Consider the following 25630-nt stretch of genomic DNA (forward strand, 5'->3'; position numbering starts at 1 on the left):
TTATAAAAACATAGTAAATGAAAAGTAGATATTTGTCCTTATAGCATCCCAGGGCTTTAAGCTTAAATGCTATATAATAGATATCTGTTGAAAATGAAAAAGGCACAATATATGTTTCCAGTATTTATACCAGGGCTTCCCAAAATTTTCTGGAGATCCCAGAGCTGGCTACATTTTTAGAATATTGCGTATTTTAGGTTTTTGGTGTATAAAGGGGCCCTTTTACCAAGCTGCGGTCAAAGGTGACCTGCGTTGGCGCCTGGAATTGCCGCACGCTGAGGCCACCTTTTACCGCAACAAGTAAAAGGACATTTTCCCAATAGAGGCAATAAATGGCCGTGTGCTACTTAAAAATTTGGCATGTGACATTTACTGTCAGAGCTTTTACTGCCTCCACAGTAGTGGATTTTAACTTGCATTAAGCATATGTTAATCCTTACCGCAGCTTAGTAAAAGGACCCCAAGGTTTATTGAAAGACCTGATATGGACCATACTTCAGAAATCAGCATGTATCAAGGGTCCACAAAAATTAAAACACACATGAAATTAAAACCAAACTTAAAACATCAATAAAATATTGTAAAACTGAAAACATATTACAAAAGATCATAATAAAATTGCACAGTGGGGCCTTTTTACTGAGCAGCACTAAAAAGTGGCCAGTGCTATTCCCTTCATGGGTCTTTCCCACATTCTGAGGACACTTTTAGCATGTTGGTAAAATGGCCCCAGTTTCTATTATTCCTATGTATGGCAACTCATAGTAACATAGTAAATGACGGCAGAAAAAGACCTGCATGGTCCATCCAGTCTGCCCAACAAGATAAACTCAAATGTGCTACTTTTTGTGTATACCTTACCTTGATTTGTACCTGTCCTTTTCAGGGCACAGACCGTGTAAGTCTGCCCAGCACTAGCCCCGCCTTCCAACCACCAGCCCCGCCTCCCACCACCGGCTCTGGCACAGACCGTATAAGTCTGCCCAGCACTGTCCCCGCCTCCCGCCACCGGCTCTGCCACCCAATCTCGGCTAAGCTCCTTAGGATCCATTCCTTCTGAACAGGATTCCTTTATGTTTATCCCACGCGTGTTTGAATTCTGTTGCTCGCTAATTTCCTCATTAGAGCATGGCCATTAGTGCATGAGCACTTAACGACACTTACCCTGTGCTAATCGTTTAGCATTTGGCAATGTAGCTTTACCTTACATTACATTACATATCGGTTTTATATTCTGCAAAAGCCTATACAGTTCAATGCGAATCACAAAAACAAGAGACCAAAACACAACTTGGGAGTTGCAAAATTAACAACATTAATTGGAAAAATCAACCCACATATTTACTGAAAAAAAAAGCTTTTCATTGTTTTCTAATCCTTAAGTAATCGCACAATGCCCGAACTGAAGTAGAAAGACAATTCCAGATCGAAGCAGTATAATAGGACAGAGACGAAGACAACTCTCTAATAGATTTAACTGCAGCCATTGAAGGAAACTTCAGAACAACCTGGCCCTGACCTAATTGTCTATTCAAAACAAAAAAAAAATTAAATCAGATATGAAGGAATTTCCTCAGAAAGGGATCGAAATCTTGCTAACGTGATAGGTAACCAGTGAAGTTTATGAAAATAAGGTGATATATCTTCACCCCGACATAGTGAAAAGATAACTCTAATTGCAAGGTTTTGCACTGTCTGAAGATTTTTCAAGACATCTGTAGTACATCCAACATACACTACATTGCAGTAGTCTAACTTGGAGAGCAACAGGGATTGAACTATATGCCTAAAGCAAGATTCTCAAACTTTCTTTGAATAACTCTTAGGGCCTTTTTTTTACTACAGTGTGTTAGTGTTCTTTGCACGTGCTAAACATTAGTTCACGCTAATTGTATAGACACCCATAGGAATGTTATGGGTATCTACATGGTTAGTGCACTTTAAAAACGCTAATGTCCCTCTAGCGCAGCTTAGTAAACAGGGCCCTTAGTTTCCTTACTAAAAAAAAAAAAGGAACTTTTAGCCATCTTATTTACCTGATTTAACATTGTAAATTGATTATCCAGCTGTACCCCTAAAATTTGGGTGGTAAACTCAAGTTTAAATTTATTCTTCCCAATAGCAAAGGCCTCTTTACTCTTTATATTCTTCGGAAAACCTATCCATAAAAATGTTGTTTATCCTTATTAAGCTTTAGATAAAAATTAATAGCCCATTGCTCTATTGTCTCTACACATTTCTGAATTCTACTTATCGACTCATCATACTCCTTCAGAGCCAGTATCAAGATAGTAACATCATCCGTATACACAAATGCATTCAACTTTAAACTGTCAATTACTTTACCTAATGGCTTTAATAGTAAATTTAATAAAATGGATGAAAGAGGAGAGCCCAATCAGCACAGAACATGCCTAGTCTCCACCCCCCCCCCCCCCCAGACACGCCTCCAGCACTAAAAAATAAATTCTATTTTGAAGCGTGTGTGAAGTGTGCACCGATCCCAAAACTACCACAGGATGCTTGAGTGTTCCCCACAGTATTGCTTGGTACCCTGCAGTAAGCACGCATTAGTGCTTACCGCAGCTTAGTAAAAGGACCCCATTGTGCTTTTTTCATTTCTAGGTGAAATTGTGACAGTGATTCATGTTACACTGGATACTTTGCTTACGCTACATCCAGAGATACAGTTGCATATTTGTCTTATAATTCATTTATTTGTTTGGTTTAAACAAGATATATTATTTTTGCTTTTTTGCCAAAATGATGTTGCTTTGGCTACCTTTGTATTTAATTGTTTGAATTTTGTTTTCAGTTTTACTCTATTTTTATTGATGATTTATATTTGGTTTTAAATTGTGTTAATTTATGTCTTATATTTGTAGACTTCTGACACTGGCTGATTGCCAAAACACGGTCAATGTTGGGATATACTCATACCACCCCTCTCCTCATGTCACTTCACTGGCTTCCGATCAGATACCGCATTCAATTCAAGCTTCTCCTTCTTACTTACAAATGCACTCAGTCTGCTGCCCCTCACTATCTTTCTACCCTCATCTCCCCTTACATTCCCGCCCGTAACCTCCGTTCACAGGATAAATCCCTCCTCTCAGTACCCTTCTCCACCACCGCCAACTCCAGGCTCTGCTCATTCTGCCTCGCCTCACCCTATGCTTGGAACAACCTTCCTGAGCCCTTACGCCAAGCCCCCTCCCTGCCCGTCTTCAAGTCTTTGCTTAAAGCCCACCTCTTCAATGCTGCGTTCGGCACCTAACCCTTACCATTCAGTGAATCCAGACTGCCCCAATTTGACTGCCCCTATCGGACCGACCGTTCACTTGTCTATTAGATTGTAAGCTCTTTGAGTAGGGACTGTCTCTCTTTGTTAAATTGTACAGCGCTGCATAACCCTAGTAGCGCTCTAGAAATGTTAAGTAGTAGTAGTAGTAGTAGTAGTAGTAGTCTTTCAACAAACCATATATTTTATGGTCTATTGCGGATTTTTATCACCATTCTTGAGAATGTCTCCACTTTGCTGTTTGCTGTGTATTTATTGTGTTGTGTGTTCCCTTTCTTTATGCCTTGTTTTTTATATGTACAAAATTAAGAGGCAATTTTACTGTATTATGTGATGAACACTTAGACCCATAGAACAACAGCATAACAATTTGGGAAGCATAGAAATTTTGGGAAAGCTTTTGCCTCTGGGAGCTTGAAATCGATTAGTGTGTTTATCTTGCATTTCCAAATAGACCTGTGGAGATTGGATGTCTAGTGCAGATAGTTTTCTAGATGCTCAGTTCTCAAGGAAACCTGATGTTTCACAACATGAATGAATTTCTTTAGGCTATGAAAAATAATTTGACATGTCTCAGTGTGTAAAGTCATATTGTGAACCTAATGGAAATGCTGAGATGACAATTATACATTCATTCTCATTGATTCTCTCTCTCCTTCCCCTCATTCCCTTTCCTCCTTTCCTGAAGTTACTATTGAGGAAACTACACTTCTCCTTTCTTCCTCAAAATGTACCACCTGTTCCTCTGATCCCATTCCCACCCACCTTCTTAATGCCATCTCTCCTACTCTTATTCCTTTTATCTGTCACATTCTCAACCTCTCACTTTCCACTGCGACTGTCCCTGCTGCCTTTAAACATGCTGTGGTCACACCTCTCCTTAAGAAGCCTTCACTTGACCCTACTTGTCCCTCTAATTACCGACCCATCTCCCTCCTTCCTTTTCTCTCCAAATTACTTGAGCGTGCTGTTCACCGCCGCTGCCTTGATTTTCTCTCCTCACATGCTATTCTTGACCCATTACAATCTGGTTTTCGCCCTCTCCACTCAACCGAAACTGCGCTTACTAAAGTCTCCAATGACCTATTACTGGCTAAATCCAGAGGTCAATATTCCATCCTCATTCTTCTTGATCTTTCCGCTGCTTTTGACACTGTCGATCACAGCATACTTCTCGATACCCTGTCCTCACTTGGATTCCAGGGCTCTGTCCTTTCCTGGTTCTCTTCCTACCTCTCCCTCCGCACCTTTAGTGTTCACTCTGGTGGATCCTCTTCTACTTCTATCCCTCTGCCTGTCGGCGTACCCCAGGGTTCTGTTCTTGGTCCCCTCCTCTTTTCTATCTACACTTCTTCCCTTGGTTCATTAATCTCATCCCATGGCTTTTCCTACCACCTCTATGCTGATGACTCCCAAATCTACCTTTCTACCCCTGATATCTCACCTTGCATCCAAACCAAAGTTTCAGCGTGCTTGTCTGACATTGCTGCCTGGATGTCTCAACGCCACCTGAAATTAAATATGACCAAAACCGAGCTTCTCATTTTCCCCCCCAAACCCACCTCCCCGCTCCCCCCGTTTTCTATTTCTGTTGATGGCTCTCTCATTCTCCCTGTCTCCTCAGCTCGAAACCTTGGGGTCATCTTTGACTCTTCTCTCTCCTTCTCTGCTCATATCCAGCAGACCGCCAAGACCTGTCGTTTCTTTCTTTACAACATCCGTAAAATCCGCCCCTTTCTTTCCGAGCACTCTACCAAAACCCTCATCCACACCCTTGTCACCTCTCGTTTAGACTACTGCAATCTGCTTCTTGCTGGCCTCCCACTTAGTCACCTCTCCCCTCTCCAGTCGGTTCAAAACTCTGCTGCCCGTCTCATCTTCCGCCAGGGTCGCTTTACTCATACTACCCCTCTCCTCAAGACCCTTCACTGGCTCCCTATCCGTTTTCGCATCCTGTTCAAACTTCTTCTACTAACCTATAAATGTACTCACTCTGCTGCTCCCCAGTATCTCTCCACACTCGTCCTTCCCTACACCCCTTCCCGTGCACTCCGCTCCATGGATAAATCCTTCTTATCTGTTCCCTTCTCCACTACTGCCAACTCCAGACTTCGCGCCTTCTGTCTCGCTGCACCCTACGCCTGGAATAAACTTCCTGAGCCCCTACGTCTTGCCCCATCCTTGGCCACCTTTAAATCTAGACTGAAAACCCACCTCTTTAACATTGCTTTTGACTCGTAACCACTTGTAACCACTCGCCTCCACCTACCCTCCTCTCTTCCTTCCCGTTCACATTAATTGATTTGATTTGCTTACTTTATTTATTTTTTGTCTATTAGATTGTAAGCTCTTTGAGCAGGGACTGTCTTTCTTCTATGTTTGTACAGCGCTGCGTATGCCTTGTAGCGCTATAGAAATGCTAAATAGTAGTAGTAGTAGTAATTACTGCAGGGGCCTTACCTATCGGCAAATCACTGTTACCATAGAAACATATACATGCATGATTCTGATGAAGAGGGAAAATATTTTCTAAATTTATTTTTCTTTTAATTTTACCATTTAAGTTGAATTTTAAAACCAAAACTTTAATGAATGACTAGGTACAGGCACCCAATATTCAAAACCATTTAACCAGCCAGGATTGGCATCTAGGCGGTTAAATGCCCCATTTTCAGTGAGACATGGCCACTGAAAATTCACGGCTACCAGGTAACCAGTTATATCGCACAATATAACCGGCTGTCTGCCCATTTTCAGCGTAACTTTGACGTCCATATTTTGCCACGTGAAACCAGACCTTTGGCTGGTTCCAACTTAACCAGACAGCGCTGAATATCGGCTTGGCCAGTTCAAGTTGAACTGGCCAAAAATAAACCATATATTCAATGCTGATCACCGGAAATGGCCCAGTATTGAATATCCAGGCTCAGTGCCAATCATGAGAGTTAGCCAGGCTAACTAACATGGTCTCGGGCCCAGGATCTTTAGCGTTGCCTTGAGATCTCAGCTCTTCCAGCAGATATTACATGCTGTGAAACGAGAATTATGTCTTAGAAAAAGCCCTGAATTGCTTAGCATATAAAACAAGAAAAGTACAGATCCTCTTTGGGCTTTTTTTTTTTAAACTAAGCTGCGATAATAAATGGCCTCAACACACCCTTACATGGATCTTAAATGCAAAAGTAAGGTGCACTAATATATATATATAAAAGCAAAGTCCAGGTGATAAATGCGGGGGGTATGGTAAGTATATGTTCTGCATTAATGCACAGGGCAGATGCCTACCACATGGGCCTGTGTTACATGTTCCAGGAGATACTGTTGTGTCCTCATACCTGGGGACATGTTGGACGTGCTCCAGGGGGTGTCCAGCGGCGGGCAGCACCAGTGGCTGGTGGTGTGGAGGCGTGGGGTCTCCTGTACGCGATAGCACACTCTGGCTGGGGGTGTTGTGGCGTGGCTCTCTCTCTTCCGCTTGCACATCTCCGTAGTGTTGGAAGGGGGCTCCGCCCTCGCATTTTTGATGGTGTTGGCCCATCGGACGATTCGTGATGTCAGCAACGTGCTTCCTTTTCTGCATCCTCGGAGCTTCAGAAGCAGCTTTTGGCTTCTTCTGTGAGTGTGCTTTTGTTTGTCTGACTGCTTTGACTTTGCTTGCCTGCCTTGACCTGAGCTGACTTGGTTTGATTGATAACTGAGGTTACCTGTGTCCTGCTCTTAATGTCTCTTAATATCTTCCTGATAAACTATTGACTCCTTTATTCTATTTTACCCCCTTTTTTATTCTATCCTATTAACACACACACACACACACACACACAAAAAAAACTGTCCTTTCACTTACAGAGGGTCTGACCTCTATAAGTTCCTTATCTGTCTCTATCCTATTGCCTATATTGCATGCGATTTTATATTTTTATGCTGGTATTGTCTTAAAGGGATTTTAGAGAACTGAGTTTTGAACATCTGTGCTAGTGATTTCATCTTTTTATGCTGGAATTGTCTTAAAGGTGTTTTCATTGGAACTGTGTTTTAACCTGTGCCAAGTGTTTTAAACCTGTGACTTAATCTGGTTATATTGAATCTGATGTCTGTTTTCATTAGAACTGTGTGTTGAATCTACACTGCCAGAGACTTAATTCAATCAATTTTGGTTACATAGCATCTGGTGACTCATAGCTCTGGAGGAGGGGCAATTTTGTTTTGAGCCTTGTGGTAGAACCTAAATTTACCTTGTGAGCTGGGAGCTGCGCTGGGCATTTTCAGACTTGGACAAGTATCTTCATTACACTTAATTGGTCAATCCTAATTCTTGTTATTCCCTCTCATAGTTCACCTTTTCACACTTGTGAATCACATCATTATGACCGTCATTCAGTGCAATATATGTTCTGCTTTAATCCTAATGCAAACTATCTGGAACCTTAGAGCTTGTCCTATCTGTCTCCAAATATCAGCCTTGAAAGAAGAGATCAAACTCAAGAAGGAATTAACTACAATTAAAGAAGCGTCTAGGATTACTCATTACCCAGCTAATTTACTACCATCACTGCCTCAGAGAATGAAACAGAAGAATAGATGGGTCACAGTAGGCTCTGGTAGACTAAGATCTGTGACACAGAAATACTTGTCCTTCCAAGCTTTGCCCATGTCAAATTATTTTGCAGCATTGCATCATTATGATGGTGTTTGTGCCTTTTCATGCCACACCTCCAGAGTCTCTAATCACGGTCAGCACTACTTACACAATACAATCCTCTCAACCGATATCTTAAGAGTTGGACAGCGGATAAAACTTATTTAGACTGAAACAAAGAAAAAAAGGACCAGAGAAGCGCTTCTCGGGGTTAGTAAGGCAGAGACAGATTCAGCAAAGTACACCTCCACCAACAATGGCAAAAAAGAAGTACTGTGGTAGAACCAGAGGCAATGAAAGTAGCACAACCCCAGAACCCCCCCCCCCCCCCCCCCCACACACACACACACTAATGACAGAATTGTGAAAAGCAGAAAATTATTACTGCTCAGAGACTCCTTTATCAGAGGCATTAACTTAGGAACACAGTTCAGGGGTTCCAACGTAGTGAAATATCTTCCAGGATCTTCAGCTACAAGATGTACAGACCAAATACTGAAAGTGATCCAAGAAGAGAGCAAGGCTTCAAACGCTGATGTTGTAATTCACCTGGGGACAAATGACCTGGCCAACAATAGCAAGTTTACAGCATAGAGAGCATTCCAGAAGCTTGGGGAGGGACTAAAATCTTTGGTTCAGACTGTGGCTTTTTCTGAAGTAATTCCTACATTTGGGAGGGGAGAGGAAAGACTACGCAAAACAGAGGAATTCAATAAGTGGCTTGAGTCTTGGTGTAAAGAAGAAGGTTTTAGATGCATAGGAGAATGGGGTAATATGTGGAAAAATAATAGGCTGTACTGTAATGATGGGCTACATCTTTCTGTGACGGGAAAAAGGATCCTTGGGGAGAAATTCAGACAGTATGTTTCTAGACATTTAAACTAGAGGGTGGGGTGACAAAAGGAAGCAGGGGATTTCGGAAAGTCACCTCCAGAATAAATATGATGGCAGAGGGAAAGGTCATGTAAATATTTAAAAACCACCCAAACTCACTAAGCACATGGAAAGTTATGTGCACAATTGCTCTTAGTCTAAGTAAAAAGGTTCAAAACTTGCAAGCCCTGATGTTTGAAGAAAACTTGGATATTGTTGCTATTACGGAGACGTGGTTCAATGATTCTCATGAATGGGATGTGACTGTACCGGGCTAGAATCTTTTTAGGAAGGATAGAGAGGGCCGAAGAGGTGGAGGAGTAGCTCTGTATGTGAGAGAGAATATCAGAGCGGCTGAAATGTGGGGAACCTGGGCAAAAGAAGAAGCTTTACGGATCGTCCTGGAAAGAGAAGACGGAACCTGTATCCACACGGGGGTTATTTACAGACCTCCTGCACAAACGGAGAAGTTAGACAAGGATCTGATAGAAGATATTCAAAAGATTGGTATGAAAGGGGAGGTGCTACCCTTGGGAGATTTCAATTTGTCTGACATGGATTGGAACATCCCGTCTGCAGAATCGGAAAGAAGTAGGGAGATTGTGGATGCCTGTCAAAGTGCCTTGCTCAGACGAATGGTGACGGAACCCACGAGGGAAGGGTCGATGCTGGATCTAGTGCTCACAAATGGAGGTAGTGTTTCCGATATTCGGGTGGGTGCCCACCTATGTAATAGTGATTATCACACCGTATGGTTTGATATAAGGGCGAAGGCGGAGTGCGGACGCACAAAACTCAAAGTACTGGATTTCAGACGTACTGATTTTGATGAAATGGGGGAATAACCGAAGAAGGAGCTGTTGGCATGGGAAGGTGTAGGAGAAGTGGAAAAGCAGTGGTCCAAGCTAAAGGCTGCTATAAATATGGCGACTGATCTTTTTATGAGGAAAGTAAACAAAAACAAGAGAAGCAGGAAGCATATGGTTCTCCAAACAAGTAGCTGAAAAAATAAGAGCAAAAGAGGCTTTGTTCAAGAAATACAAAAGAACGCAATGAGAGGATCACAGAAAAGATTATCGGATTAAACTCAAAGAAGCAAAGAGGGAAATACAGCTAGCGAAAGCGCGAGCGGAAGAAGAAATGGCTAAAGATGTAAAAAGAGGTGACAAGACTTTTTTCAGATATATTGGAGAAAGGAGAAGAGATAGGAATGGAATTGCGAGACTGAAAGATAATGAGAATGGCTAAGGAGAGAGAGTGATGAAGGTAAAGCGAACGTGCTAAACAATTATTTCTCTTCAGTGTTCACGGAGGAAAATCCTGGAGAAGGACCATGGTTGGCTGCCGAGGGAACGTCTGGGAATGGAGGTAACTGCACCGTTTATGGAGGAAAAAGTTTATAAACAGCTGGAAAATCTGAAGGTGGACAAAGGTATGGGGCCGGATGGGATACATCCCATGATACTGAAGGAGTGATCAAGGAAGATAAAGACGTAGCAGAGAGATTGAATGAATTCTTTGCTTCGGTCTTCACTGAGGAAGATTTGGGTGGGATACCAGTGTCGGAAATGGTATTTCAAGCGGACGAGTCGGAGAAACTTACTGACTTCATGGTAAACCTGGAGGACGTAATGGAGCAGTTCAGCAAACTGAAGAGTAGCAAATCTCCTGGACCGGATGGTATTCATCCTAGAGTACTGATAGAACTGAAAAATGAGCTTGCGGAGCTACTGTTAGTGATATGTAATTTATCCTTAAAATCGAGCGTGGTACCAGAAGATTGAAGGGTGGCTAATGTAACGCCGATTTTTTAAAAAGGTTCCAGGAGAGATCCGGGAAATTATAGACCGGTGAGTCTGACGTCGGTGTCGGTGAAAATGGTAGAGACTATTATCAAAAACAACATTACAGAGCACATCCAAGTAAATGGATTACTGAGACCAAGTCAGCACGGCTTTTGTGTGGGGAAATCTTGCCTGACCAATTTACTTCAATTCTTTGAAGGAGCAAACAAACATGTGGACAAAGGGGAGCCGGTTGATATTGTGTATCTGAATTTTCAAAAGGCGTTTGACAAGGTACCTCATGAAAGGCTACAGAGGAAATTGGAGAGTCATGGGATAGGAGGAAATGTCCTATTGTGGATTAAAAACTGGTTGAAGGATAGGAAACAGAAAGTGGGGTTAAATGGGCAGTATTCTCAATGGAGAAGGGTAGTTAGTGGGGTTCCTCAGGGGTCTGTGCTAGGACTGCTGCTTTTTAACATATTTATAAATGATTTAGAGATGGGAGTAACTAGCGAGGTAATTAAATTTGCTGATGACACAAAGCTATTCAAAGTCGTTAACTCGCAACAGGACTGTGAAAAATTACAGAAGGACCTTACGAGACTGGGAGACTGGGTTGCTAAATGGCAGATGACATTTAATGTGAGCAAGTGCAAGGTGGGAAAAAAGAACCCGAATTATAGCTATGTCATGCAAGGTTCCACATTAGGAGTTACGGACCAAGAAAGGGATCTGGGTGTCGTCATCGAACCTTCTGTTCAGTGTGCTGCTGCAGCTAGGAAAGCAAATAGAATGTTGGGTATTATTAGGAAAGGTATGAAAAACAGGTGTGAGGATGTTATAATGCTGGTGTATCGCTCCATGGTGCAACCGCACCTTGAGTACTGTGTTCAATTCTGGTCGCCGCATCTCAAGAAAGGTATAGTAGAATTGGAAAAGGTGCAGTGAAGGGCGACGGAAATGATAGCGGGGATAGGACGACTTCCCTATGAAGAAAGACTAAGGAGGCTAGGGCTTTTCAGCTTGGAGAAGAGACGGCTGAGGTGAGACATGATAGAGGTATATAAAATATTGAGTGGAGTGGAACTGGTGGATGTGAAGCGTCTGTTCACGCTTTCCAAAAATACTAGGACTAGGGGGCATGCGATGAAACTACAGTGTAGTAAATTTAAAACAAATCGGAGAAACCTTTTCTTCACCCAACGCGTAATTAAACTCTGGAATTCATTGCCAGAGAACGTGGTGAAGGTGGTTAGCTTGGCAGAGTTTAAAAAGGGGTTGGACGGTTTCCTAAAGGACAAGTCTATAGACTGCTACTAAATGGACTTGGGAAAAATCCACAATTTTAGGAATAACTTGTATAAAATGTTTGTTCGTTTGGGTAGCTTGCCAGGTGCCCTTGACCTTGATTGGCTGCTGTCGTGGACAGGATGCTGGGCTTGATGGTCCCTTGGTCTTTTCCCAGTATGGCATTACTTATGTAATTATGTTTTTTTTGGGGGGGGGGGCTTTTACTGGCAGCAGGAAAAACAACCATGATGTGCAGGAAAAACGGCCCCCTGCTGCTAGCGCAGGGCCCTTTTTCCCACAGCTTAGTAAAAGGACCCCTCAGTGTCAAACACTTTCCATGCCTATTTTCCCACCCATGCCCATTACAGAAAATATCCTTAATACGCAACTTATCACATGGTAAATGTAAATATACCATATTGTCTGTTAACGCATTTGTTCATTAGCTGTTAACGCACGACAAACTGTGTACTAACTGCCAAACACACTTTAATAAAAGAACTCCAAAAAGAAGGAGAGGTAATTAATGGTATTTTGTTGTTGACCAGAATTCCTTCCTCTCTGCCAAGCATCATTTCCAAATATCTGTTTGAAATTTGAGAATTGTGCTCTATGGTAGCATCTGCTTCAATCTATGTATTAAGCATTACACCTTTAGCACATGTAGAGCTATATATGCAAGTCCGCTATTGAGATTGACATGGGGAAGCCAATGTTTTCCCTGGGATTGGTAGCATGGAGATTCTGCCAGGTACTTGTGACCTGGATTGCCAACTGTTGGAAGCAGGATATTGAGTTAGATGGGCCATTGGTCTGATCCAGTATGGCTATTCTTATTTAAGGGCTGTGTCAACAATTATATAATTACTTGGAATGTTTGCAATCAATAATCCTGCAAAATGAACCAGAGGACTAAAACTCTTAAACTATGTAAATTCTGTCATGGCTTTAATAATGGAAGCACATCTAAAGGAAGTCAATACTGGGTATGTAAAATGAATGTGGGTAATATCTAAGTTGTTCAAGAGGGGAAGCCTTGCTCTGCTAACTCATACAAATATTGAACTGATGCTCTGAAAATATATGCAGCAACCCGAATGGATATTATTAACTGGAAACCTGTGGGGGAAGAATGTAAGTATAATAAATATGTCTCAAATACAGATATCCCTGCACTCAATACATAGATTGGAGAAATGGTTTCCATGTATAATTAAAGCATGTGAAACTGGGAAGAGTTTTAACTGCCTGGTAGATCCCTAGCCACAAATAGACTGACAGTACAACATATAAGCCAGCCCTGGGTCTGCAAGAGTGGGTGGATAATTTGGAATGTAGACAAATAAGATAAGTCCTATAAATCATCTGTTCAGGCCTTACATTTGCTGTATCTTTTTATTTAGTGTTTTGTTTTTGTTTTTACAGCCAGCATATAAGTATCAGTTTTAAGCGTAGTAATATTTACGTATTACAGTCTCTCATCTTATAAATCATTGGGTAGTGTTCTGAGCTTATTAATGATTGTTCTTATTCAAAAGTTGTTATACAGTTCTATTAATTGCTATGCTCTCCCTTGGTTATAGTTCTGTTTTAATTTTATGTGTTACAAAGGGACTAGGTGAGGGCACTAGCTCATTCAATAATGTATGATATTGGCTGTATTTCTTTGCATCTGTATTAGAATCTGAGCATAAATGGGTCCATTTCCAAAAGTTTAATCAAGATTTAGTTGTGCAACATTGTATTATGTGGGTAACTTGACCCTATGCCTTCGGGGCACACTTTGAAAGGATTTAGGCTGTTGATTTATTTCTATTTTATTTATGTCTTTATTTACTGTCAGCACTTGATATACCACAAGTGATCCCTGAGGCAACTATGTGGTTCACAATTTCTATTACAGGTACTTTGCACTGTCCCTAATGGGCTCACAATCTAAGTTATATATTGTACCTTGGGGCAGTGGAGGACTACGTTGCATGCCCAGGGACACGGGCCCAGATGCACTAAACGTTTTTCATCGTTAAATGAGCCCTCAAGGAAGAATTTCCTATCCTTTCCATGCACTAAAGCCTATTTTCCGACCACAGTAGCAGCTAACGAAAACTGAATGCAGATGAGCAATTCTTCTACAAATCCCATTGAAATGACATGCACTAACCTTTTCCGATTCGTTTAACGCAGGAGAACACCGTGAAATCTAACGAGAGTCTGTACCTCTCGTTAGGGCTGTCTGTCTGCTAGAAGTTAACAAAATCCAATAAAAAAAATAACTGGGAGGGGGGCGAAAATGCGTCAGGGGCGTCCTTTATTGACGCCCCAGGTCGACGCTGCTCCCCTCTCCCTCAGCACCAAAAAAGAAAATTTAAAAAAAAAAGGATCGGGAGGAGGCAAAGGCACTAATCATGAGCGTCCCGTCAGAGGAGGGCGGGCCCAGGAAGAAAGAAGGGACATCTGAGGAGGCCTTCTGACTCGACGATCAGCTGTTCTTGCCCGTGCAGCAGAGGTGACAGGCGCTGCACGGGCCAGTAAGTCAAAGGGGGGGGTCGTTGGACGGGGGGAGCAGCAGCCACGACCAAAGGGGGGGAGGCGGGGGCGGGGCATGGGACTGTAGCATGGCAGGAGGCGGAGCTAGTGTGGGAGAATACAGGAAGGGAGGAGGGCCGGCCCGGGGCTGCTAAAATTGGAGATTTTTCGTGCGGGGGGGGAGGGGGGGAAGCGGGGAGCAGCAGGGGGGGCAAGGCATCCATACGGGACGCTCATGATTAGTGCCTTTGCCCCCTCCCGAAACACACATGTTTGTGGGGGGGGGGGGGGTTTGTTTTGACAGCTGGGCCTTTGTGGCATGCGCAGAGCAGCCAGCATAACGCTTGGGCTGCTCTGCGCATGCTTTAGGTGCTGATTAACGACGGGTTTAACGATTCTGTGATACATCCTACTTTGCAATACCGATCCGAACATTTCTGGAGTGTGTTTGTAGTGCATGCCTCGTTTTTAAAAAATCGTTAAGCACTTTTACGATTCTTATTTTTTAACGTTTGGTTGATGCATCTGGGCCACAGACAGCTGCAGAGGGAGTCCTGGTTTCCCAGGATCTCAACCCACTGCCGACCGTCAGGCAGCAGCAACAATCAAACCTGGTTCCCCAGTTCTGCAGCCCACTGCACTAACCATTAGGCCTCTCCTCCACTTTTGTTATATGAATAAAAATAGAGGCCAAAATTCAAATGACCTGCCAAGTAACTTTGATAGTTATGTGAACAATTTCTACCGTATAAATTTCTTGCCCTTCAGACCTGTTAACTTTCATCTGGACAGTAGTATTTTACTGGTTATGATGGGGTGTGGACTAAGACAGACCAGGGGAGCAGTCAAACTTTAGATAAGAACAATATTCAGTTCTATCTAGTTAGTGTTCTGGTCTAAAAAAAAAAAGTCTCTATCTTAAAGTTATCCATGAGAGTAATATTAAGTGTTGATGGTCAATGTTTTAAACTAAATGCTAATGCTGACATTTAAATTAATACATATGTTCAGCCCTGCTAAGTATATGGTCAGTGGCACTGAATATGCAGGTACTGTAAATGCTGCCCACTGTAATGTACTTAGCTTAGCTGCTATTCAGCCTACTACTACTATTTAGCATTTCTATAGCGCTACAAGGCATACGCAGCGCTGCACAAACATAGAAGAAAGACAGTCCCTGCTCAAAGAGCTTACAATCTAATAGAGAGCTTACAATCTAATAGCGCGCATCTTATTAAACAGGCCACTGAGGAGCCCTTTACTAAGCTACAATTAGGCATTAGCATGTGGAGTGGAGAAGCCTAGGGGTTAGTGCAGTCACCTGATAACCAGGGGAGCTGGGTTTGATTCCCACTACAGCTCCTTGTAACTCTGAACAAGTCAGTCAACCCTCCGTTACCCTAGGTACAAAACTTTAGGAGCATAATATGTTCCATAATAGATTATGGAGCATGCGATGAAGCTACAAAGTAGTAAATTTAATACGAATCGGAGAAAACCTTTCTTCACTCAACGTGTAATTAAACTCTGGAATTCGTTACCAGAGAATGTGGTAAAAGCAGTTAGCTTAGCGGGGTTTAAAAAAGGTCTGGACAGCTTCCTAAAGAAAAAGTCCATAGACCATTATTAAATTTACTTGGGGAAAATCCACTGCTTATTTCTAGGATATACAAATATATATGATTAATGGCTCAATTTTGTCCAAAAGTAGTTTGTATGCATACACAACAGTTAGCGGACAAAACTAGTGTGTTGCAACACAACAATGTTGGCTGTAGAGGTTATCTCATATCAATCAAAACAACTGTGTCCGCCAATTTTTGGTATGGCTCACAGATTTGTATAGGTTTGTAATCATAGAACACCTCCAGCCAACCAGTAGTATCGAAAAAATGTTCATATATTTAAAGTTCAAAATATACTACTGTACAAAAAATAAACATTATTGCAATACACAGGCAAATAATGCACAAGTTTAACTTAGCTTAAAGGCTCCAGACTCAGATGTGCTGTCTTCTAGGGCTGGAGCTCATCGGGTTTCAACTGAACATAGTGAAACCTTCCAGCAACTCCGTTATCGTTGTAAGCCCGACAGGACCCTGTTTCGCGGTCTCTTGCTTTGTCAAGGGCATAAACCTTTGTAGTACAGAGAAAAAATTGTATCAATATAAGCCAAACTAATTACAATTTACTTGCTATAAATATCTAACGTCTGGACTCACAGCAATAACGACATATGTTGATGAATCGCCAATCCAAAATGGCGTTGGCGTCTTAATTATAGTTGTAATAGGCTCCGCCTCTTTAAGTCACGTCATGAACAACTAGCAATTCACATGTGTCAAATTAAAAGAAACAGTTCCAATGGAGATAAGTGTTCAAGCCTTGAGGTTCGACTGTATTCAGGCGAAAAATCCATCGGGTTTCTTTTTGAAGTAATAGCCTGTCGATGTTACCTCCACGGACATTCGGCACTATGCAATCAATTACCATACATTTTAGAGACTCACAAGAATGTTGTTTCGAAATGCAATGTTGAACTAAAGGGGCTCCTATAATTCGAGCTGAGATTCTAGATCTGTGTTCGACCATTCTTGCGTTTAAAGATCTGTTTGATTTACCAATGTATATCTTATCACATGGGCATTTGACATAGTAAATGATATGAGTGGTACGGCAAGTCGTTTGATGTTTGAGTTGAATAGTCTGGCCATTGTGATAGAATTTGGCTGTCTCTATAGTCATAGGGCAGGTTTTACATCCATTCTTGTTACATTTTTTATGGCTGCCATACATATTGAACCCAGTAATTGTGAAGGTTGATAAATCAGCTGGACTTAAGATCTCTTTAAGATTACGTGCTCGAGAGAATGCCATCCTTAGGCGGCAACTCTCAAAAATGGGATGAGCACGTATGATATCCCAATGTTGTTTGATGATATGTGCAGCAGCTTCTCCTCCTTGTACATATTTCATAATGAACGTCATAACAGGATCTTCTTGTGGGTCGATTGTCTTGTTTTGTAAAAGCAAGTCCCGATCCAGATGTTTGGCCCTTGTATAGGCTTTCTTTAAAACTGGTTTGGGGTATTTACGTTTTTAACCAACAAAGAGTTTGTTTTTTTGAACAATAAAACTCCCATTATACCGGTTATGTACCTATTACCAAAAATACATAAAGATCCTCATAAGCCCCCTGGCAGACCAATTAATTCCTCGAGAGGTTCTCTTCTTGAGCCTTTATCCATTTATTTGGATTCATTCCTGAAAGACATGGTTCCACGATGCCCTTCATATATCAAGGACACTAATCATTTCCTACAGATTTTGAGAGACACACACATTCCGCAGGCTCAGTGTATAATGGCAACGTTTGATATTAAATCTCTTTACACAATGATCCCACAGGATGAGCTAATGGAAGTAGTGCTTATGCTATTGAAGGGTAGACAGAGACCACATGAGGTTCCGACTAAATTTTTGATGTCGTTGCTGAGGGTGGCCTTATGCAAGAATTTTTTCAAATTTGGGAGCAGTTTATATCTCCAGATTTCTGGTGTGGCCATGGGTGCCACTTTTGCCCTGACATTAGCTAACTTGTACATGGCCGCGTTTGAAACCAAGTGGTTACATACCTCCCCGTACTGGCACAACATTGTGATCTGGCGCAGATATATCGATGACATCTTTGTCCTATGGAAGGGCACTGTCAATGAGCTAATAGATTTTCAAGTATGGTTAAATAATTGCCATCCTCGGATCCAGTTTACTTTGTCTTTTTCAGATAATCACATTCATTTTCTCGATGTTGAAATCACATTAAATGGTAGCTGCCTACAAACCAAGGTATACACTAAATCCACAGATAGGAATTCTATCCTAGAATACAGCAGCTGTCACCCTAAAACTCTTCGACAAAGCATACCTTTTTCACAATTTGTGCGGTTCAAACGGATCTGCTCAGAAGAACTGGACTTCCGTCAGCAAGCCAATGTATTTGGCTCTAAGTTATTACAACGTAAATACCCCAAACCAGTTTTAAAGAAAGCCTATACAAGGGCCAAACATCTGGATCGGGACTTGCTTTTACAAAACAAGACAATCGACCCACAAGAAGATCCTGTTATGACGTTCATTATGAAATATGTACAAGGAGGAGAAGCTGCTGCACATATCATCAAACAACATTGGGATATCATACGTGCTCATCCCATTTTTGAGAGTTGCCGCCTAAGGATGGCATTCTCTCGAGCACGTAATCTTAAAGAGATCTTAAGTCCAGCTGATTTATCAACCTTCACAATTACTGGGTTCAATATGTATGGCAGCCATAAAAAATGTAACAAGAATGGATGTAAAACCTGCCCTATGACTATAGAGACAGCCAAATTCTATCACAATGGCCAGACTATTCAACTCAAACATCAAACGACTTGCCGTACCACTCATATCATTTACTATGTCAAATGCCCATGTGATAAGATATACATTGGTAAATCAAACAGATCTTTAAACGCAAGAATGGTCGAACACAGATCTAGAATCTCAGCTCGAATTATAGGAGCCCCTTTAGTTCAACATTGCATTTCGAAACAACATTCTTGTGAGTCTCTAAAATGTATGGTAATTGATTGCATAGTGCCGAATGTCCTTGGAGGTAACATCGACAGGCTATTACTTCAAAAAGAAACCCGATGGATTTTTCGCCTGAATACAGTCGAACCTCAAGGCTTGAACACTTATCTCCATTGGAACTGTTTCTTTTAATTTGACACATGTGAATTGCTAGTTGTTCATGACGTGACTTAAAGAGGCGGAGCCTATTACAACTATAATTAAGACGCCAACGCCATTTTGGATTGGCGATTCATCAACATATGTCGTTATTGCTGTGAGTCCAGACGTTAGATATTTATAGCAAGTAAATTGTAATTAGTTTGGCTTATATTGATACAATTTTTTCTCCGTACTACAAAGGTTTATGCCCTTGACAAAGCAAGAGACCGCGAAACAGGGTCCTGTCGGGCTTACAACGATAACGGAGTTGCTGGAAGGTTTCACTATGTTCAGTTGAAACCCGATGAGCTCCAGCCCTAGAAGACAGCACATCTGAGTCTGGAGCCTTTAAGCTAAGTTAAACTTGTGCATTATTTGCCTGTGTATTGCAATAATGTTTATTTTTTGTACAGTAGTATATTTTGAACTTTAAATATATGAACATTTTTTCGATACTACTGGTTGGCTGGAGGTGTTCTATGATTACAAACCTATACAAATCTGTGAGCCATACCAAAAATTGGCGGACACAGTTGTTTTGATTGATATGAGATAACCTCTACAGCCAACATTGTTGTGTTGCAACACACTAGTATTTCTAGGATAAGCAGCATAAAATGTATTGAACCTTTTCCGGATCTTACCAGGTATTTTTCACCTGGATTGGCCACCGATGGAAACAGGATTTTGGGCTTGATGGACCTTTGGTCTGTCCCAGTGTGGCAATACTTATGTACTCCTAAATTAGTAGCATAAATTTAGGAGCATAACCTTTATAGAATAAGGCCCTTAGTGGCAAAGCATGAGCATTCCTACAGTAACCAGTTAGTGCAGCTATATTACCACATGCTAACTGGTTACCGTAGTATCCTATTTCTCCAAGAGAAAGTAATTTCATGTAAGTTTTCAGAGACTTATACTTTATTTATTTGTCAGTTCTATAAAGAGGAGGTGCCTGTTCTGTAAAGAAAAGTAATAGGTACATATGATTATGTTTAGACATGAGCACTTAGATACTCGTACCTAGATTCAGGAGATATGGACAAAACGCATTCTATGAATTACACATGCAAGTATGCAACCCTGACCATGCTCCCTCATACTCTGCCTATATGAACACCCACCTGTAAATTATGTGCCATCGGATATGCCATCTAATTTTAGGTAGCTCCATAAACAATTACCTCTTTAGTGCTTACTTTCAAAAAGCATATATTTCTACTAGGAGTTACAGTGCCCAGAAATAATGGAACAAGAAGGAATGGGAAGGGAAGGGAAGGGATTTTGAATTTAGTTCACATCTTTTCAGTAGTAGCTCAGGGTGAGTTACATTCAGGTACAGTATTTCTCTGTCCCCAGAAGGTTTGCAGCCTGTTTGTACCTGAGGCAATGGAGGGTTAAGTGATTTGCCCAAGATCACAAGGAGTGACCCTAAGTCTAGAACCTGGCTTCCCTGTTTCTCAACCTTCTACAAGAAAGTACTGACCTTTTTATGGCAATTTTGTCCTCTTTATACAAGAGTATGAGTTTATTCAATTCCTAGTCATTTATACTGGAAAACCATAAGATTATTAGTAAACTAAAAGGCCCATTTTACATAGATTGCTGAAACTAGAACTGAGACATACAATTCAGGACATGTCAGTTCCCTGTGTATTGTACAAAATCCTCTGCAAGCATGGAGCTTTTGCAAAATACATAGAGTGACAGTTAAATTTCAAGGGGAGGGGGTGGCCAGTGTTAATAGCTATTGGGCACAAGCCAGCCGAGTGTATGTGCTTTGGTTTGAAAGGCAGCAACCTTCCAGGAGGAACTGTTATGCTTCTTGGGAGACTGGTTATAAACAGCCTGTTCCTAGTTGTGTCTTGTATTTCTGGTACTCTTAATTCCTATTTCCTGATTGAACCAACAAGGACTACCTTGGAGCAGGCTTGCACAATTCTACCCTGCCTCTAACCTTGTTTCCTGTTGCTTTATCCAGTTTTGCATTTGGATTAGCGCAGATTTGGGGGGCAGAGCCGGGGGGGGGGGGGGGCAGACTTCTACGGTCTGTGCCGTGTGTGCCGTGAAAATGGCAGATACTAATCAAGGTCAGGTATACACAAAAAGTAGCACATATGAGTTATCTTGTTGGAAACACTGGATGGACCGTGCAGGTCTTTCTATGCCGTCATCTACTATGTTACTATGATCCTGTTTTTTGCCTTATTTCTTGAGGGCTCATTAAGACTTTCCTTGAGTAATCCTAGTTCTTGTCTTGTTCTATTCTAGTTTCAAGCCTCAGGCATCCCTGCTAGTTACTGAACATTTGACTCCGTCATCTAAATAAAAAGCTGTTAGAAGAACTTAGCTAAATATGAGTGCTCACAGCAGTATAGCTGCCAAGTTACCCAGTTCAAAATGGAAGATTTTAAGCCAGTTGAAGCTTTCTGACAACTCTGTTAACAGTACTTTATGGAACCTACAGCATAGATTTCAATGGGGTAAAATCAGGAACTACAAATTCCATACTGCTTTGGGCTATACTCAACTCAGCAGCTTCCATGGAGAAGTGCTGATGCGTCTACATGTAGTGGTGCCATTTTACAGTGCTACCATACAAGAGGTAATATATAACAAATCGTCTAAGTAGGAAGCATAAGTAGGCATCTATTGTGGGGCTATTTTAAATAACCTCACATAACCTGCAACTATATTGGGTAAATCTGTTTGCTCAGGAGTCGATATAGATGTATGTGAAAGTACATAGGTAATTGATGATTTCACTTTCATGCCACATGAACATCTCCTCTTAGCTTAGACTTAGATTGTGTGAAACTATGTACTAACATTCTGTGCATCTACATTATACCTGTGTAACCCTTGGGGTAATTTTATGAAAGCCTTGTTCTGTAGGTAAAACAGGGTTTACCCATGAAATAAAGGTTATAAAATTACTCCCTACTGCCTTTGTAAAATACAGAATATACATATGTTTTGGATCACCCATTTATTGCCAAAGCATGCCCTCCCCCCCTTAAAATTTCTGCCTGCTGCTGTTTCTGTGGAGGAGTAGCCTAGTGGTTAGTGCAGTGGACTTTGATCCTGGGGAACTGAGTTCAATTCCAACTGCAGCTCCTTGTGATTATGGGCAAGTCACTTAACCCTCCATTGCTCCTGGTACAAAATAAGTACCTGAATATATGTAAACCGCTTTGAATGTAGTTGCAAAAACCTCAGAAAGGCAGTATATCAAGTCCCATTTCCCTATAAGTAGAACTTTTATAGGTATATGAGTAAATCAACTTTTTATAAAGCTAAGTGGCACCAAACTTGAATAAAATCACCTCCAAACCATTTTAATCCATCCTTTAAACCCTTACAGTGAGATGCTCTTATAGTACCATCCGCTACTGTGTTAAGCAAAATCTATTATGTATTAGAGGAATCTTGGGAAATATTGTATTTTTGGACTTTGTAAATGTGTGTTAACCCACTTTTTATTGACAATTTAAGCAGACTCTACTTACAGTAAGATTTGAATCATATATCTGAAATTTTATACGCTATACATCTGCATCTTATAGCTTACTCTAAATTGCAATTCCAGTTTTTTAAATATATTGTTCTGTTTCTTTTTCAGATAAATTTTGTGTTTCTGTTCAATATAGTAAGAATACTAATGACAAAACTGAGAGCTTCAACCACTTCTGAAACAATACAATACAGGTAAGATGCCTAGAACTGTCTCTGCCATCAAGTTAATAAATCTGATGTGTGTGTGTGTTCAGGCCCTTTTTTTAAATTGAATTGCAAATGAATATTACAAAGAAAACCATTACAAAGAAACAGCACAAAAACTCCATCATATTTGAAGGAAAAAATAAATCCACAATATAATACATATGTTTCAATCATTTTTATTAAGTGAACATAATCAGCTGTAACATTTCACATTACATAAGCAAGTTCCATAACAGCAATTGGCATATCTTCACATTTTGTATTTTTATTGATATTAGTATTTCCCCCCCTAAACTACTCCCCCCTCCCCTCCCTGTTCCCTACCCCCCTTCCCTCCCCAAAGCCTCCCCCCCCCTTTTTCCCTTATATATCCAATAACAAGCAGAGGTTACAGGAGCAGCAGCAACGGGGATTATATGTTCAATATCTGGCTCCGGACCATTGGGGTCAAGGTTTCCCAAAAGGGTGCCCATCTGCATTCAAATTGTTGTCTTCTTATCCGTGGCTGGTTTCGCATTGCCAGATGTTCTGTACGTAAAAGTATAAGCATTTGAGTTCGCCAATATTGCAGTGATGGTGGTTTGTTCCCCAGCCACTCCTGCAGGATTGCTTTTTTCGCTACTACTGTAGCTCTTTCCACAATATAATACATATAAACTTCCACTTCTGAGCTACAACAGAAGGAGGAAACCAAGTGAAGTGAGTCTAAGAAAAGATAAGACACCTTGAAGCCAATATTCAGACCACAGGAAGGAGCCTAGCTACACCCGCGTTTAGCGGTCAGCCTGGATATTCAGTGCCAGGCCCTTTCCGGTGACTGGCTTTGAATATCCGGTTTATTTTTGACTGGTTTAAACTTAATTGGCTATATAAATATTTGGATAGAGCTGGTTAAGTTTAAACTGGCCAACGATATTCCAGCTCTTTACGCTGCCCAATGTGGTCACTTATAATAGCCAGCTGTGTGCTGAATATTCAGGGATAACCAGCTATATTGCGCAATATAGCCAGTTATCTCCTAGCCACTAACGGGGAATATTCAGCGGCCGATAGCCGGTTATCCCCCAATGAATATCGCTGGAAAGCCAATTACATGTCATTTAACCATCCAGGTGCTGTTCCTGGATGGTTAATGGGTTTAATCACAAAAGAAATATGAAAAGGATGAAACATTTTGCTGTAAATCGTGTAGCTCTAATCATGATGTCATATACCCAGGAAATCAAGTTGACACAGCCCATTTCCCCTCATGAAAAAATTGCAACTGTGGGAGCTCAAAGAAACATTTAACATTATTCAAATAAATCATTCATTTACAAGGAAACCATAACTGAAATGTAGCACCTAAAGCTAGGACCTTCTGACGAAAGGCCAGAAAATTCCTTCATCTCATTTGAGTCCACCTAGAAACATCAGGAAATGTGTTCAGGACTTTTTTTCTGCTAGTATTAGGCAGCACTTGGTACCAGAAGCTTTTCTTTCTTTTCATCTATCCCTGGGAAATAATGGGAGAGGAAAGGCTGGACCATTGTTATTCTTCTCTGATCTTGTCTGATTAGGGCCAGATTAACATTATGACAGAAAAGTGTGTTTTAAGCCTGTAAAGTGTAGTTGGTATTTCCTGGAGTGTATTTCTCTGGTTTGGCCAGCAGGTGGTGCATGTTTGCTACTGCAGACACAAGGGTGTTTTCTTTGTTTAAGCCTTTTGGAAAGGCAGTCTGCAGTATATTTTCAAACTTGTTATTCTGGGCTCTGATTGATCCAGGAACTCAATTCATTTGGTATGTACTGGCTTCTGCCCCAGTCTTAGCCAGGGAGAAGAGAGAGACATCTCTTTGCTGAGGCCCTGTGACCAGTTATATTTGATCATCTGTGAGCAGTTTATTTACTGATCTCCCCAGGTACTTTTGAGAAAGTAAGCAAGTGTTTAGTTAATGTTATATTTGATCCATATTTCAGTTACCTGTTATTGTTCTGCTGATTGCACTTTTTCTAGTTCACTGTTCAAGTTCTGACAATAAACATTTTCAGTTTGTTGACTCTGGTTGCCTGGACTGATAAAGAATCCTGGTAGTTTGTGTGTTGGGTCTGTGAGTGCTTTCTGGGAACTGTTGGGACCACTGGGAGAGTGGCCTCCAGTAACCTAGAAATTACTGGGGATAATATGAGAGCGGGAGACTCGCCCAGAGGCAGTTGTGACACAGTCAGTGGGAGAAGGGTGCTAGTGTACAGCACAAGCAGCAAGTGCAGGCGGACCTGAACTGTGCTGGGGATAGACCCTCTAAGTGGCCGCAGGTTAGCCCAAGGCGGGTGGCTAGGCATTTCTTGACAAACATTAAACTGAACTTAGAAGGTATACCCTTGTGGACTCTGTTTACCCCCCCCCCCCCAATTGAGTCACATTTATATTTTCCCTACCCCTCCTTCCTTCCATCCTAGTCCCCCACATTTCACTTCTCCAGAAACAGTGTAAGGAAACGTGCAGGGTCTAGTTCAGCGAGTTTTAGCAGCAGTAGATTGTGATTAAGCAGGGGACTCTAAGCACATGCCTTGAGTGCAATGACCTAGTGGTCAAAGCAGTGGGTTGAGTACAAGGACAGCTGGGCAAGTCATTTTCACCCTCCACTGCCTCAACTACAAATCAGAAGTGCCAAAGTAAGGTGTGTCTATAGTATAAAGATAGAAAGTTTTTTAAGTGTGAAAAATGCTTCACAAACG

The 25630-nt window shown here is 41.4% G+C and overlaps 1 protein-coding gene across 4 annotated transcripts in view; it reads left to right on the forward strand.

Moving 5' to 3' along the window:
- CRHR2 (corticotropin releasing hormone receptor 2) overlaps nt 1-25630 on the forward strand; it is a 452797-nt gene that overhangs the window by 406547 nt on the left and 20620 nt on the right. For all 4 annotated transcript variants that reach the window (XM_030197833.1, XM_030197850.1, XM_030197841.1 and 1 more), the window contains one exon: nt 22812-22897. In XM_030197833.1, the coding sequence (XP_030053693.1) occupies nt 22812-22897 (86 nt within the window). The remainder of the gene's footprint in view (nt 1-22811; nt 22898-25630) is intronic.

This window comes from Microcaecilia unicolor, chromosome 1 (genome assembly GCF_901765095.1).
Source record: "Microcaecilia unicolor chromosome 1, aMicUni1.1, whole genome shotgun sequence".
Taxonomy (NCBI): Eukaryota; Metazoa; Chordata; class Amphibia; order Gymnophiona; family Siphonopidae; genus Microcaecilia; species Microcaecilia unicolor.